The following is a 15,500-nucleotide window of genomic DNA, read 5'->3' as shown; positions in this document are numbered from 1 at the left end:
ATAGCTGGGAGAAGTGAAAAGACTAAACATATATACAGAAAAAAAATACTCTGATAATATATTATTCCATTTTACATTTCATTTCCCACTCAAAGGGCATCGCATTCTTCCACATCTCATAGTTACGTCAATTCCAAATAAAAAGACATACCAGTTTGGCTAAGCCATTTCTACAAGGGGATCCCATATATATGTGCAATATAATAATATAATAATATGTTACATCATATATCTTGTTATATAAATTACCATGGCATGAAAAGCAGTTTTGGTTTTAGTTTTTAATTTTTTTTTAAAAAATTGAAGGTAGGAGGACAGGGAGGAAGATTCATGAGAGGGAGTTTAGTATTTTCAAATTCATATTTTAGTATTTAGTTTTTTAAAATAATTATAATTTTTATTATCCTTTTCAATAAATATGATTTTCTCTAAAGTCTTTTCTCATAATTTTCTCTTTAATAATTATATAAGTTTGTAAAGGTTTGAACAAATTGACAACCATTTTATTATGAGCACAAACCTTTAAAAAAAAAAAAATTCATCCCAAAAGATTAGTTTGTGGGAGATCGGAATGGGGGTGGCAACTTTCTTGGTGGCTCCGCCGCATGGTGCTTTGATCTCCTATCGGTCAGATCTTTTATGGGTAGCCTTTGTCAAAATCATTAGGTGTCATCATCCAAAATCTAGCCTATTAGGTAGAAGGGCTCCTTAAACATATAAATCTTACTTTATTGGTGAGGGTCCCCAACATAAAACTCAGCAAATTTAAGCAACGTAACTCTACCAAGTTTCTAGAACACATGACATTGAGAAATGAAACATCAGATATAATTATTTATGTAGATATGATTATTTATGTACAGTACTATTTTTCCGTCGTAAGCATAAATTACCAATACCCAATGACATTGAGATCAACAATCATGATTCAAAACAAAAAAACAAATCATTTGTTAATTAACAGGGCACCAATTGCAATATTGAGATCTAATAGTAAAGAAATAACAATAGGGCCCATTGGACAAGACATCTTGTCCCACGAAACTTGGTATCGTTTTCTTCTCCTACAATACATGGAAGGGAAACAATATTAATAATAAGCACAAAATTGAAATGACAATTAGTAGAAGAAATACAAGATCACTTTAATTTGACCCTTTGTTATTGAGTTTTCTTTTATTAGCAGCCTTGAAATGTCTCAAGAGCTTCTTGGCTGATTCATTATGAGGAGAAGCTATGGCTTTTCGTTTCAGTGAAGTCCTTGAAGCATGCATGAAAACCGTAGGAGCCATGAAGCGAATATTCTCCATGCTTATTTGCTGCTTATCAACATAAACTCCACACTTAATTATGGAAATATCTGAGCTACGCATGACTTGTATGTCAACATCATTCCAATCCAATTCTAGAAACTTATTAAGCCCCTTCATTTCTTCTTCAAGAAAATTCTGAAGTACATCGAATAAGAACACATGACCTTGCTTACCAAAAAAGAGAAACACACGACCTTCTTTACTTGCATCAGGCTCATAAGGAACATCACTTTCTATCCATGACATTTTATGACCATTGATTCTCATAAAGACATGGAAGGGAAGACTCTTTCTTGTCTTTGTTTTCCCTGATTCAATTGCAACGACAAGACGAGGGAAAGTTTTCCCATGAACACGAAGAGACAATGTGCCTCCTTTACAGCAATAATCGAACCAATCAGGAAAACTTGTTGCCGGCATGCCAATTCCTTTACAGAAGAAGATTTTTGCCTGATTTATCAAAACAGTAGAGACCGAAGGTGTTTTCAGATTTGAGAACTACACATAAAAGAATACTTCCAATTTACTCATCTGGTCCTTAATTTTAGAACTGCTTAGTTAACCGAGAAGATTAAGAAAGCTCAATAAATTACTTAATTCTAACAAAATTGACATGATATCTATTACTATATAACATTAGATTGTATATCGGTTTATAAGTTAGACAAATAAGTTTTAGAAAAATTGATAATATGAGAGATAAAATAGATTAAGTCTTACATTTAGGGCTAGATCTAAATCCCTAACTAGTTCCTACATTCAAGATTGGAAGAGAGTAGTACGTTTTTTATAATTATAGATATCAAATAACTTAATCTCCTATCTTTCTAAATGTCTTTAGATGGAAAAAAATTATTAAACATCACAAAATGCTGAAACGTTCTAATTATGACATGATTTCTAGAAGTTTATCCCTGTCATAGCTATAAAGCCCAACAAGACAAATGAAAATTATCAAAGACATGAGAAAAACCTGAAACCATGTTATGAGTTCCAAATTTGGGAATCTGACAAGTGTTGTAGGGTTTATAAGTTCAAGAAGATCTCCCTCCCAATAGGCTAGCCTTTTGGGATTGGGCTCTCCCCTTGGACTTATGCTCATCACATTGGTACTTCTGTTGAGAGTTGGCCAAACAAAAAGGGCTACCTGCAGAGGGTTCTGACTAGTAAGAAGACCAAGTGAAGTGCCGTAGAGTGGAGCCACCGGGAATGTTGGCTCTCGAAAGGGGCACTCTATTATGAGTCCCACATGAGGGAATCCCATAAATGTTGTGGGGTTTATAAGTTCAATGGACTCTTCCTCCTAATAGGCTAGTCTTTTGGGATTGAGCTCTCTCTTTAGGCTTATGCTCATCACATTTCTGTTATGAGTCCCGCATTGGAGAATCTCACAAGTGTTATGGGTTTATAAGTTCAAGAGGCTCTCCCTCCCAATAGACTAGTCTTTTGGGATTAGGCTCTCCCCTTAAGTTTATACTCATCACATTGGTGCTTTCATTGAGAGTTGGCCAATAGGAAAGGGCTACCTACCAGGGGGTTCTGACCGGTAAGAAGACCAAGTGAAGTGTCATAGAGTGAAGCCGCCGGGGACGTTGGCTCTTGAGAGGGGTGCTCTATTATGACTCCCACATTAGGGAATCTTACAGGTGTTGTGGAGTTTATAAGTTCAAGGAGTTCTCCCTTTTAATGGGCTAGTCTTTTGGGATTAGACTCTCCCTTTGGGCTTATGCTAATCACATTGGTGCTTTCATTGAGAATTGGCCAATCGAAAAAGGCTACTTGTAGAGGGTTCTGACCGGTAAGAAGACCGAGTGAAGTGCTATAGAGTGGAGCCGCCGGGGACGTCGACTCTTAAGAGTGGTGCTCTATTATGAGTCCCACGTTGGAGAATCTCACAAGTGTTGTGGGGTTTATAAGTTCAAAAGGTTCTCTCTCCCAATAGGCTAGTCTTTTGGGATCCGGCTCTCCCTTTGGGCTTATACTCATCACATTTAGCCTTTTGGGACTAGGCTCTCCCCTTGGGCTTATGCTCATTACATTGGTGTTTTCATTGAGAGTTGGCCAACCAGAAAGGGCTACCTACGGAGGGTTCTGACTAGTAAGAAGACCGAGTGAAGTGCCGTAAAGTGGAGCTGCTGGGGACGTCGGTTGGCTCTCTTGCATTAATTTCTTCTACCACAAGGTTGAATGCCTCCCAACGCAAGTGTGCTAAGATTTTGCAACATCAATAAACTGTTTGGAAGCTCCCTAAGACTTTTGCAGGAGCTTAAAAACAAAGTTCCAAGCCGTGAAAGATTTCCAATGGAAGGTGGGAGCTCTTTGATAGCAGTCCCATCTGCAAAAATACTGTTAAGTGCATCCATCTTTCTAACTATATGTGGGAAGTAGTTAAGACTCTTGCAGTCAGAAAGAATGAGATCTTCAAGAGATGGCATGTTGATTTCACATGGAAAGCTTTTAAGTTTGGTGCATTCACCAACATCTAATAATATTAGCTTACGAAGAGATCCCACGGAATCATGGACTTTGATCAGATTGCTACATTCACGAAAGCTTAATGTTTTTAAATTTTGAACATGAGACATATCCGGTACTTCTCTTAAGAGTTCGAGAAATTCATACATGCGACGCATTCAAACTTCTGCCAAAAAATAGAAGATTATTTAATTAATAGCGACTATCAATAAAATATTATATTTTGAACAGAATATTTTAGCCTCCCTTTGGTTTATCTAATCTTGCATTGAATCTCTGAAAAATCCGAAATAGGTGAGAAAGCATACAGATAATTAAAAAAAAAATACAAGGTGAGTTAAAGTTATTTATTCTTTATTCTGAGGAGAACATTATGGCTCAAGCAATTAGATCAAAGAAAAAAGATAGAAAGAAGTAAACAAAATGAGTGAAAAAAGTACCTGGAATGGCTCTTCCATCTTGAAAAGACTTCCATATACCTTGAAGCAAACTAGTTTTGGAGGAGAAAAATCCAATGGTAACGTCATAGAAGGATAGCCCCTCCAATCAAGTAATCTCAAACTACTGGGAAGATATTTAGGACTTGTTAAAAATTGGGTATTTCTAACAACAAGAATTCGAAGATTATTCATCTTCTCAAAGGCCAAACCATTCCACATCACTTCTTCTTGTTTAGGTGGATCAAGTATTATTCCTTCAATATCATTTCCTCCCTATAATACAAGTTCAAAAAAGCGACATTGTTAGATAATTTGTCAAATTTGTACAATTTAATGTATGTAAGGAACTAGATAACTTTTTTTCTCTAACTAAATTATTTTGCAGCACATTAAGCACATCTTTGTAATACCATAACCTGCTACGCTTACTAAGATTGGAGGGTGCCTCTTGCTCAACAATCTCTCTAGCCATTTGTTGTATTAGATCATGCATGTGCAAGCAACCATTATCAGCAACGGTTATTAGGGATTTATCAACAAGAACTTCAATATAAAACCTTGTCCCATAATAACAAGCTCCTAGTATGTCTTCAACATATTCCAAATTCTTCTCTTTAAAGAAACAAGCAATGTCCCAAAAAATACGCTTAGCACCATCTTGTAAGCAATCATGGCTTATTTTCAGTATCTCATGTATTGTTCTTCCAGTGATTTGATTATACTGTTGTAGCGTATATCTCCGTTCCGCTAAGTTTCCATTTCTCAGAGTGGAGCCTATCAATTTTACAGCCAAAGGAAGGCCACGTAGATAACTCGTAACACCAATGGACATACTTCTGTAGCTTTCTGGAGGGTGGCTCATTGGAAAGGCATGCCAACAAAACAGTCCAAGAGAATATTGCTCGTTCAGCTCTTTCATTTCATTTTTTTAAAATATTGTGTGCAACTAGCAATTGCTTGTTTCTTGTTGTTATAATGATCTTGCTTCCACAACCCGCAAGTTGTTCTAACTTTTAACTGTTCAACTTCTTCAACGTCATCAAGAATCAACAAAATCTTTTTGCAAGAGAGTCTATGCTTTATTTTTGATATTCCTTCATCAACACTACCAAACTTCATCTTCTTTTCCTCAAGAACTTCTGGTAGAAGTGTTTGTTGAAGGCGGACAACACCCTGATATTTCTTTGACGCTTCTCTGACATCAAATAAAAAACAAGCACCTTCAAAATAGCAGAAGATTGAGTTATAGATGGCTTTTGGTTGGAAGGAGGGGATGGGAGGGGAGACAAATTTTTGTCCTTTTCCATCCCTTCCCCAGTCCCCTCCAAAAGTGGGGTTTTTTTGGAGGGGGAGAAATAATTCAACACGTCCCAACTAATGTGTCCTTACCTTTTTTTTTTTTTTAATATGTATCAGTTCTTTCTTTCCTATCCCTTCCCGAACTGTTAGCAAATTATGAAAAAAAAAATTATCTTATGCATTCACCAGATCATGAAGTTTTTTCAGATTGCCATAGTCATAAAAGCACAATGCCTCTAAATTCTAGCTGCCATAATAATAAATAGGGTTAATATCATTTGTTAGTCTTTATAGTCTGATGGAATTTTGGTTTTGGTTCCTGTAGACTCAAATCATTGATTGTATAGGGACTAAAACTAATGATTTGAAACTATAGGGACCAAAACTAAAATTTGATCAAAACATAAGGACCAACAATGGTATTAGTTCTAATATATCTTCCTTTCTCTATTCTTTTTTAATAAGAGACAAATGTGGAAAAGAGCATGTTTGTTTTTATAAAAGACATTTAGATGTTGTCTCAAATTTTATTTTTTGATTTCTCATTTTACGCCATTTAAATTACTCATATTACTAATTATTGTATTTAATTCGTACACATTCTCTCTCTTCCGCATAAACGAGGGTATCTTTTGAGAAAAAAGTTAAATTTTTTACATAGGTATTATATTTAACTAATTTTAACCAACATTTGGAACAACTTGATTAGATTTATTTTCTTTTATGGAAAAAAAGAAGGAACAGAGAGTACCAAATGGGATATATGCAGTTGAACAGAAGAAAGCTAGGCACTAGTTTAATTTTAGTTTGCGCGTTGCGTGCATATCTTTTGGATCCAATACTTTCAATCATTGAAAGTATCAAAGTTAGGATGCACTATGCGTAAAATATGCTTCACTCCCGTTTTAAAAAAGCATAAACGAATGCCTAGCTGCTTTATTTGATACCGAAATGATTGACACAATTAGAGGCCCAAAAATTATTAATGACTATTAATTAATTTTCTTTGAAGAGTGTTGGGAAAAGAGAGTGAAGTCTAAAAATGGAGGGAAATAACAGATGGACAAGGAAGGATGTATAACACTATATTTAAACTCAAAACCTTATTATCACTTAAATTTATGGGTCTTTCTATTTTATTATATATATTACTAGGCCTAATTTTATCCAAAATGTAAAATTTTCCACATCAACTCAATTGTACTCACATTAACAAATGATACAAACAAGTTATAGCTAGAAGTGAAAAGACATGTCACTCAAAAAGGAGAGACATAGCTCATAGTTACAGCTAGGAGAAATGTAAGGACTAAACATATACAATGCAGGAAAAAATACTCTAATAATATATTATTCCCTTTTGCATTTCATTTCCCACCCAAAAGGCATCGCATTCTTCCACATAGCTCATAGGCATGTCCATTTCAAATAAAAAGATATACCCTTTATGATCACTTCAAAATAAAAAGGAGAAAAACCAGCTGGTGTGCCATTTTTATAAGGGGAATCCCATGATGTGTTTGGATTAGATTAGAGAATAGATTTTGAATAAAATTGTTTAATAATTATAATTTTGAGAATATATTTGGTTGTAATAGATTTATAAAATTGATTTGCAAGATTTTGAGTATAATTTTTTAAAAAAAATAGAATTTGAAAGGTCAAAACTATGGTTTTTTAAGAAAAATATCCAAACACTCCTTGATTATGTGTGGTTGGTGGATGGTCTCATAATTGATTTTTAAAATCATGGTTTAGGCCTAAAATTGATTTTCTACTTAGAATCCCATTTGTTTGGTTCTTATCGACATAAGCTCCACCCTTAATTATGGAAATATCTAGTAACTTTTACACATAACTTATATTTCCACATTATTCCAATTCAAATCCAAAAGGGAAAATCTCATTAAAAAAAACTTGGGACATACAAAATCCCAAATGAGGAAGTCCTAAAAAAATGTGTTCTTATTTCTTTGTCAAGTATGGTCAAAACCTATTAAAGTATATGAAACAAGACCGATTCGAGATTTAATATTTTTATGGTTCTTTTTGTGAGATTTCTCCGCTCCAAAACCTTATCAAGTCCCTCCAACTAGTCCTATGAAAAATCACTTAGTAGATTACCGAGAAACAATGCGTGACCTTGTATACTAGAAGCGCCCCCCCCCCCCCAAAAAAAAAAAAAAAAGAGAACATCATTTTGCACTCGTGGCATTTTATTACCAAGCATGGATGCTTATGAAAGCTTTGAACCATTCAGAGGGCCAGCCTAATTTATTAACAGCAGCAACCAAATTAACGCGTGTTAAGTATCGAAAATAATAACAGAATAGGTAAAGAGAAAATCCATATCCATGTTTAGATTATTCTGTCAAAACTGTATTTTGAGAAAATTATTGTTCATCATAATTGCTGTGTTTTACTTGTACATTTGACTATACTGATGATTTATGTTGTGTAAATTGAATCACAAAAAATTCTAACGAGCGCTTGCTTTCTTTTTTCATTCACTTTCTTTAATATATGCGTTCAGTTAGTTAATAGTAGACTCATCTCACTCATTTATTTTCTATTGCTTTATAAGGATCACATTTGACATGACTTATTTGAATTACTATCCTAGCAATATTCTATAAGCAATATTGCAAACATTTGGCAAATGTATCTAACTTTTTCTTTTTTAACATATATATGAGATTTAGTTTAATATTTCGATCTGGTCAATATTAATTCCTTCTTGTAACAATTCTTGCTATACTTTTAATTTATAAAATAGATAAAGACCATACATACTATAAAAAAAAAAGAAGTTAAGATGCGTCTAGCATCCAGAAATTTTTTTTTTTTGGATATTAGTGTTTTTAGCATCCTAAAGTATTTTTCAAATGTATCCAATACCCTGACATATACTTTTTGTCTTGGTGTTTGATACACCAAAAAATATTTTAAAATGTTAGATGCACCTAAAAAAATATTTAAAATTGCTAAATACTCCAAAAAATACTTTACAATAATAGACGCATTTGAAAAAAATACTTTAGAGTGTTAAATGCATCACATAATATTTTAAGGTGTCAGATACATATTAACCCTATACTAAAACGGTCATTAAAACTTAAGAACTTTTCAAGGATATTTCAAATTCTTTTCAATTCTTCCTCATCCAAAATTTTAAAATTTTTGAATTCAAATAAAAAAAAATGGTTTTGTATTGTTCTAGTCAATTCTCAGAAAAAAAGAAATTGATATGAAATGTATAAAAAATATTTAATATAAAAATGTACGATATTATCACTAATATTTTCATTAAAATGTTCCTTTACATTTAACACGTTTTTTTTTAAAATGAAAGGCGCTATGTTCATTTCAATAGCAATTTTTCCTTGTAAAAAAAGTAGATGCAAAGCAAAACCATTTTCTCAGTAAATCTTCGAATACTACCTTCAGTCCTAAATATAAGAGTTAGATAAAAGATTTACATTGATCCTAAATATAATATTTTAATTCATTTTGTCCTCATAAATTTATAATTTTTTTACCCAAAACATACCTATTGATTGTACATATTAAGTGAACTCCCAATTAAGAAGTAATTCTAATGCATATCATTAAATAAAATAGTTTAGAAAAATCAAGATACATTTATTACAAATAACTAATTTAACTAATTTACTCAATATCTATAAATTAGTTATCTAAATTAGGAGGTAGCGAGTAGTAAGGCTTTTCAAATGATTCATAATATCTACATGCATATCATTAGATCGTAAGATTTTACTAAAAAAAATTTACAACAAACAATATATCGTACCACATATTCATTTTTGATAAATACTCAATGACACAAATACATAATAGGGATATTAGATAACTTTTTGGGGGCCTGAGGCCGGTGCCTCACTGGCCCACGGCCCCAAAATCCCATCCCATAAACTCACGGACCCACGCAAATCTGAAGTTTGAAATAAAATTTGAATTTTTCTGGCGAAAAAGGAAATAAAACTGGAATTTTTCATGGTGGGATATGAAAAGTCCCATGAGGCTCTGTTTTTCTATTTACCAAAACAGGGGGATTGAAGAAATAATGCATAACTTTTCTTATATTTGTAACAAGAATATTGAGTAAATGCATCCTTGGTTAGAAAACAAAAATTATCATTACCACACATGGGAAATGTTTATCACTCGGAATCTAACAGCATCTGCTTATGTGCAGGACACAAGGATTAGTTTCAAAAATTGTTCAAACTATAGTAGAATTCAAGAATGTAGAGGTTGACCTGTCCCGTTCGTCATAAAAATACATAACCAATTTAGAACGATAATCTAATTAACTAAAAACAAAAACCCACAGGGGGGGGGAGAGAGAGAGAGAGAGAGACTACTCAGCTCATTGAAATTAATAATCATGTTCGGGGAAAAAAAATGTCCTTTTCTTTAATATTTGATAGCCAGTAATACAAGACTCCAGACACGCTTACCCGTAGGAAACACTCTTGTAACACGAATGAAAAATTCGGCGTCGTCTAATTCTCCTACAGTACAAGTAAGGCAAAAAACTTAATGACAAACAAAAACCTTGAAAATTGAAATAACAACTAGTAGAAAGTAGAGGCTGACCTTGTCCCTTTCTGAGTCATTTTGAGTTTTCTTTTATCAGCAACCTTGAACTTTCTCAGGAACTTTGTTGGGTGGTTCATTAGGAGGGGGAGAAGTCGCTCTTCGTTTCAGTGAAGATGTTGGAGCCTTCATGGAAAGCCGAGAAGACTTGAACTGCAAATTGTCCGTGTTTGTGTGTTGTTTATACACATAAATTCCACAGCTAACCACAGGCATATTTGGTGTTAAACATTTCACTTGCATTTCCACATCATTCCAATCCAATATCAGATACCTATCAAGCCTCTTCCACTCCGGTAGGTCAAAAGCCCATCTTAAATCAAAGAAGTACACATGACCTTGTGTACTCCCATAGTTTACATCTTCTTTCCTTAGTATTTCATGACCATTGATGGTCACAGAAACATGGAAGAAGTGTCTCCCACTCGCGTTTGCTTTCCCCAACTCACATGCAAGGGCTGCACGAGGGAAATTCCCACGAGCACGAAAAGACAATGCTCCTCCTTTACAACAATCGTCAAGCCAATCAGGAAATGTTGTTGCTGGCATACATATTCTGAAGAGATTGGTTTCGTTCTTGACCTGATTTACCAAAAGAACAGATACCAAAGGGGATTTCAGATTTGAAAAGAAAACAACAAATGAAAGAATGGAGGTAAAATTCTTATTTTCATTCTTGACAGAAGAGCACTTTCAAGTTAGGCATTCAAAAATTAACTAGTGACAAGTAAGCAAAAAAGTTCAACACAGTCGTGATGTTAACTAAACTAGTGACATGAATGCAATAAGAAACACACAGCAATCAGTTAACCTGAACATTAAATTAGGAAAATTGATAGCAGAGAAGCTAGAACAACAATTTAAAAGAATTTTAAGGAAAGGATCTAAATATAATAGTAATAATGATAATAATAAAAGCTGCTGCAGCAACAGAGGGGCTGTGATGAGCATGGACTAATAAATCTGACTAGATAAAAGAATGGCTCTAAAGGGAAAAAGTGATCAGAGGTCCAGAAATAAATTGATGATTGTACTGGGAAAACAGAGGGTGAAAAATGTATCTATATCCTAAATGAAAATTACCAATAGCTATCTTACTAGCCGCAAATGTATTTAATTTGATTCGTCTATCACATAACAAAGAAAGGGGGAACAGAAATGACATGAAACAAACCTGAGACCATAAATGACCAACTGATTTGGCAGTTAATGATGTGCAAAACTCTGCCTTTATGTCTCTTAGCTTTGATGGCAACTTCGGTATGTCTCTTAGCTTCTTGCAGTTATCCATTTCCAGTTTCAATAATTCAACACACTCATTGATGCACTCAGGAAGGGACACAAAATCATTGCCTGATAGAGTTAACTCTCGCAAATCCCGAAAAAAATTCAGAACTAAGGTAAGATCTTCATCCAATAGACAACAGTTTTCAAGATTCAAGAACTTTATGTTTGCACAGCTAATAATTAGGAGGCTCTCTTGCGTTAATTTCATCAAAGATTTTCTGCTAGGCGTGTGACTGTCTCTCAACTCAAGCCACTTGAGATTTTGCAATGTGAATAAGCTGTTTGGAAGCTCCCTGAGACTTTTGCAAGAGCTTAAATTTAAACATTCGAGCTCAGTAAGATTTCCAATGGAATGTGGGAGCTCCTTAATAGAAGTGTCTTCAGCCCAAATATCGGTCAAGGCATCCCTCTTTCCCACTATATGCGGGAAATAGTCAAGACTCTTACAACGGCTAAGATTAATATCTTCAAGAGATGGCAGGTTGATTTCATGTGGAAAGCTTGTAAGTTTGGTGCAGTCACTAACATCCAAGTGGACCAGCTTAGAGAGAGATCCCACTGAATGGTGTATCTTGATCAAGTTGCAACACTCTCTAAACAACAAGCTTTTTAAATTTGGGAATTGAGACATATCAGGTACCTCAGTTATGAATTCGCAATGTGAAACGTTCATGTGCGTCACGAATTCAAACCTCTGCCAAAAAAAAAAAAAGAAGATAATTTAATCAACAGTAACTATTAACATATGAACAAGTTATAAATCAAAATGAACTGTCCAATTTTGTAACCATATTAGATTCTCATAAATTAGAATAACACGTCACTTGATATTTCCCCAAAAAAAAAAAATTAATAACAGCTAAAGAAATTTGACAAGAAAACAATTATAAAATCTTTTTTAAACAAGGTACCTTGAATGGCTCTTCCAGTCTGAATATGCTATTGCATAACCTCAAGGAAGTTAGTTTCTTGGGAGAAAAATCTGATGGTAAATTTGCAGAAGGATATCCCTCCCAATCAAGCAATCTTAAACTATTTGGTAAATATTTAGGGTTTGTTGAAAATTGTGTATTCCGAATCACAAGAATTCTAAGATCATTCATCTTCTCGAAGGCTGTACCACTCCAAGTCACTTCTTCTTGTTGAGGGGGGTCAAGCATTATTCCTTCAATATTACTGTTTCCCTATAATGCAGATCCACATAAGTAATATTATAGTGTTAGACGTGGCCAAATAGCTTAATAAATTAAATCACATGACTGGCAGTAGACAAGATTTAGATGCTTACTAAATTGTCACGAAGCAATTTAAGAACATCTTTATAGTACCATATTCTACTGCGTTTATCAGGATTTGATGGTGCCTCTTGCCTAACAATCTCTCTACCCATTTGTTGTATTAGATCATGCATGCCCAACTTACCATTATCAGAAATAGTTATAAGAGATTTTTCAACAAGCACCTCAAAATAAAACCTTCCAAAATCACAAGCTTCTACCATGTCTTCAATGTATACAAATGTCTCTGCCTTGAAGAAACAAGCAATATCTAGGAAAATACGCTTAGCATTATCCGGTAAGCAATCATAGCTCATCTTTAGGATCTCATGAGTTGTCCTTTCTGGGATCTTCTCATATTGTTCCAATGTAGACTTCCATTCTTCTAAGTTTCTATGTGCCAAATTGGAGCCTATTAATTTTAAAGCCAGAGGAAGGCCTTGTGCATATCTGCTCGCACAATTTGACATATCTTGATATCCTTTTGGAGGTTGGCTCAACTTGAAGGCATGCCAACAAAAGAGTTCAAGCGAGTCATGATCATTTAGCCCCATCATTTCATATGTCTTTTCAACATTACGTGCAATTAGCAATTGCTTATTTCTTGTTGTTATGATCACCTTGCTTCCACAACCAAACCAATCACACCCTCCTGCAAGTTGCTCTAGCCGATCAGGTTGATCGACATCATCAAGAACCAACAAAACTTTTTTGTGTGAGAGTCTGTGTCTTAGTATAGATATTCCTTCATCAACACTGCTAAACTTTATCCTCTTTTCCCCAAGAATCTCTGATAAAAGCGTGTGTTGAAGACGAACAATGCCCTCATTGCCATGATGTTTCATTGATGCTTCTCTAACATCAAACAAAAAACATGCACCTTCAAATTGGTAGAAGATTGTATTATACAAAGCTTTGGCAAGGGTTGTTTTGCCAATCCCACCGGTTCCATGAATCCCCAACATACAAACGCTACGAGCACTTTCATCCAGAAGTGACATCACTTCTTCTAAACGAGGCTCAAGTCCAACCATGTAATCAATGTTATGGAATCGTTTAGGAGGCAGCCTAGAATATGCATCTTCAACAATCCTTTCAATAAACCCAAATTCATATCTACACAAAGGAAATTTTCTACTTTTAAAATGACGATATTCATGCAAATTGGCTTCATTTTTTAAAAGAAAATTATATTGTAATGCTTTTAAGATGACATCAATATGCATCAATTTGCTCTCTTATTATCTTCATCCCTTGATAGCATGAAAGTATTTTAAAACATATACAATTTATGTTGTAATGCTTTTAAGATGACATCAATATGCATCAAGTTGCTCTCTTATTATCTTCATCCTTTGATAGCATGAAAGTATTTTAAAAAACATACAATTTATATTTAATATTTAATTTAAAAATATGTGCTGCTCGGCCAAATAGAAATAGACAAAAAAAAAATGTAAATCCAGAGGAACTAAAGTATGCTTTTCAAATATTAAACCAATAACATATCATCATTAACGTCAATTATAAAATCTTACCAATCCCCACAAATACTGAAGCTTATCCATCATTCCTGTGATACAAAAGCTAATTATTCTATAGTCATGTATGAATGCCCACAATAATATTGTATTTCAAATTAAGCAGAATTATTATAAATATGAACTGGATTCAGACACCCTCACCCCAAAAAAAAAAAGGTACACCTCTCAATGACAAGAGGTACTCTGTTTACTAACATATCTTCTACTCGATTTCTTAAAACCCCAAGTTTACAAGGATTCATTCACCTTTTCAAGTGCAACAGTAGAAGTTACCGGTCAAAATTTCAAATATATTAAAGAGAGTACGTGTTGCATCGTCAGCAACCACTACTTAAGGATTGGAAAATTCTATCAGCATAACACTATAAAGAAAATAATAGAAAGAAACCTACCCATCTTTGAAAAGCCAAGCCGATGACAAACTAGCCGCTTCAGACAAAGCACACCTCCATCTTCGCACTTTCTCCAAGTCATTTCTGAACCTATCTTCATGATCAACCATGGCTTCCTCAAAACTATTCCTCTGATATCGGACATCCATCGGATCCACCTTGTAAAATATTGGCATAACCATCTGGTTCTTCTCCTTCTTACACCGAACGATGTGAGCAAGTTCCTCCAGACACCATGTGGAAGTAGCGTAGTTCATAGAAAACACAATAATCGAAATCCTAGATTTCTCTATGGCTTTAAGAAGCGTCGGTGAGATCCGTTCCCCTTTGCCAAGATTCTTGTCATCAATGAAGGCGTTGATCCCCTTACGGTGCAGAGCATTGTAGAGAATGACAGTGAATGAATGGCGAGTATCTTCGCCTCTAAAACTCAGAAAAACATCATATCTATACTTTGGTTCCCGGGCGACGCCATGGGATGATGGTGCTGAAACTTGAATCGCCATGGCTGCGATAACCCCCACAGATTGCTAGATATTGATATTTGATTCTGTAAGTAAAGTGGAATTTACAGGCAAAAGTTTAACTCCTGTTGGCTGTCTTTTGGAATCCAATACTTTCAGCTTTCCCCTGTCGCCATGCCCATCAGGACGCCTGACTGCTTTTCACAAAAAAGGAAAAGGGGGACGCCTCATGGCTGGCTGGGTCCTTGACTTGAGAAGAAGACCCGTCACTGTCAACAAGAGTACGGATTCGGTATATTAGTAATTTACCCTATACGTTTGGCGCGGGGAAATGAAGGGGAAGGTGGTGTTTTAAAATTTTGATAAAGAAAAAATATAAGATAAAAAAA

General features: G+C 34.6%; 1 protein-coding gene across 3 annotated transcripts in view; it reads right to left on the bottom strand.

The window, feature by feature from the left end:
* Nucleotides 1-9,948: 9,948 nt before the first annotated feature.
* LOC114727251 (TMV resistance protein N-like) overlaps nt 9,949-15,500 on the bottom strand; it is a 13,693-nt gene continuing 8,141 nt past the window's right edge. The window contains exons 1-5 of one of the 3 annotated variants that reach the window (XM_028913949.1): nt 14,648-15,250; nt 12,723-13,827; nt 12,346-12,618; nt 11,322-12,128; nt 9,949-10,729 (exon numbers count right to left, since the gene is read on the bottom strand). In XM_028913949.1, the coding sequence (XP_028769782.1) occupies nt 10,184-10,729; nt 11,322-12,128; nt 12,346-12,618; nt 12,723-13,827; nt 14,648-15,153 (3,237 nt within the window). In that variant the 5' untranslated portion in view covers nt 15,154-15,250 and the 3' untranslated portion in view covers nt 9,949-10,183. Of the gene's footprint in view, nt 10,730-11,321; nt 12,129-12,345; nt 12,619-12,722; nt 13,828-14,249; nt 14,269-14,647; nt 15,251-15,500 lie in introns of those variants that run through there. The other 2 variants (XM_028913951.1, XM_028913950.1) reach the window with 2 other exon arrangements.

The sequence above is a fragment of the Neltuma alba genome, unplaced genomic scaffold (assembly GCF_004799145.2).
Source record: "Neltuma alba isolate B1F8T4 unplaced genomic scaffold, ASM479914v2 tig00012454_pilon, whole genome shotgun sequence".
In the NCBI taxonomy this organism is placed as follows: Eukaryota; Viridiplantae; Streptophyta; class Magnoliopsida; order Fabales; family Fabaceae; genus Neltuma; species Neltuma alba.
This window is presented reverse-complemented; position numbering and strand designations above follow the sequence as displayed.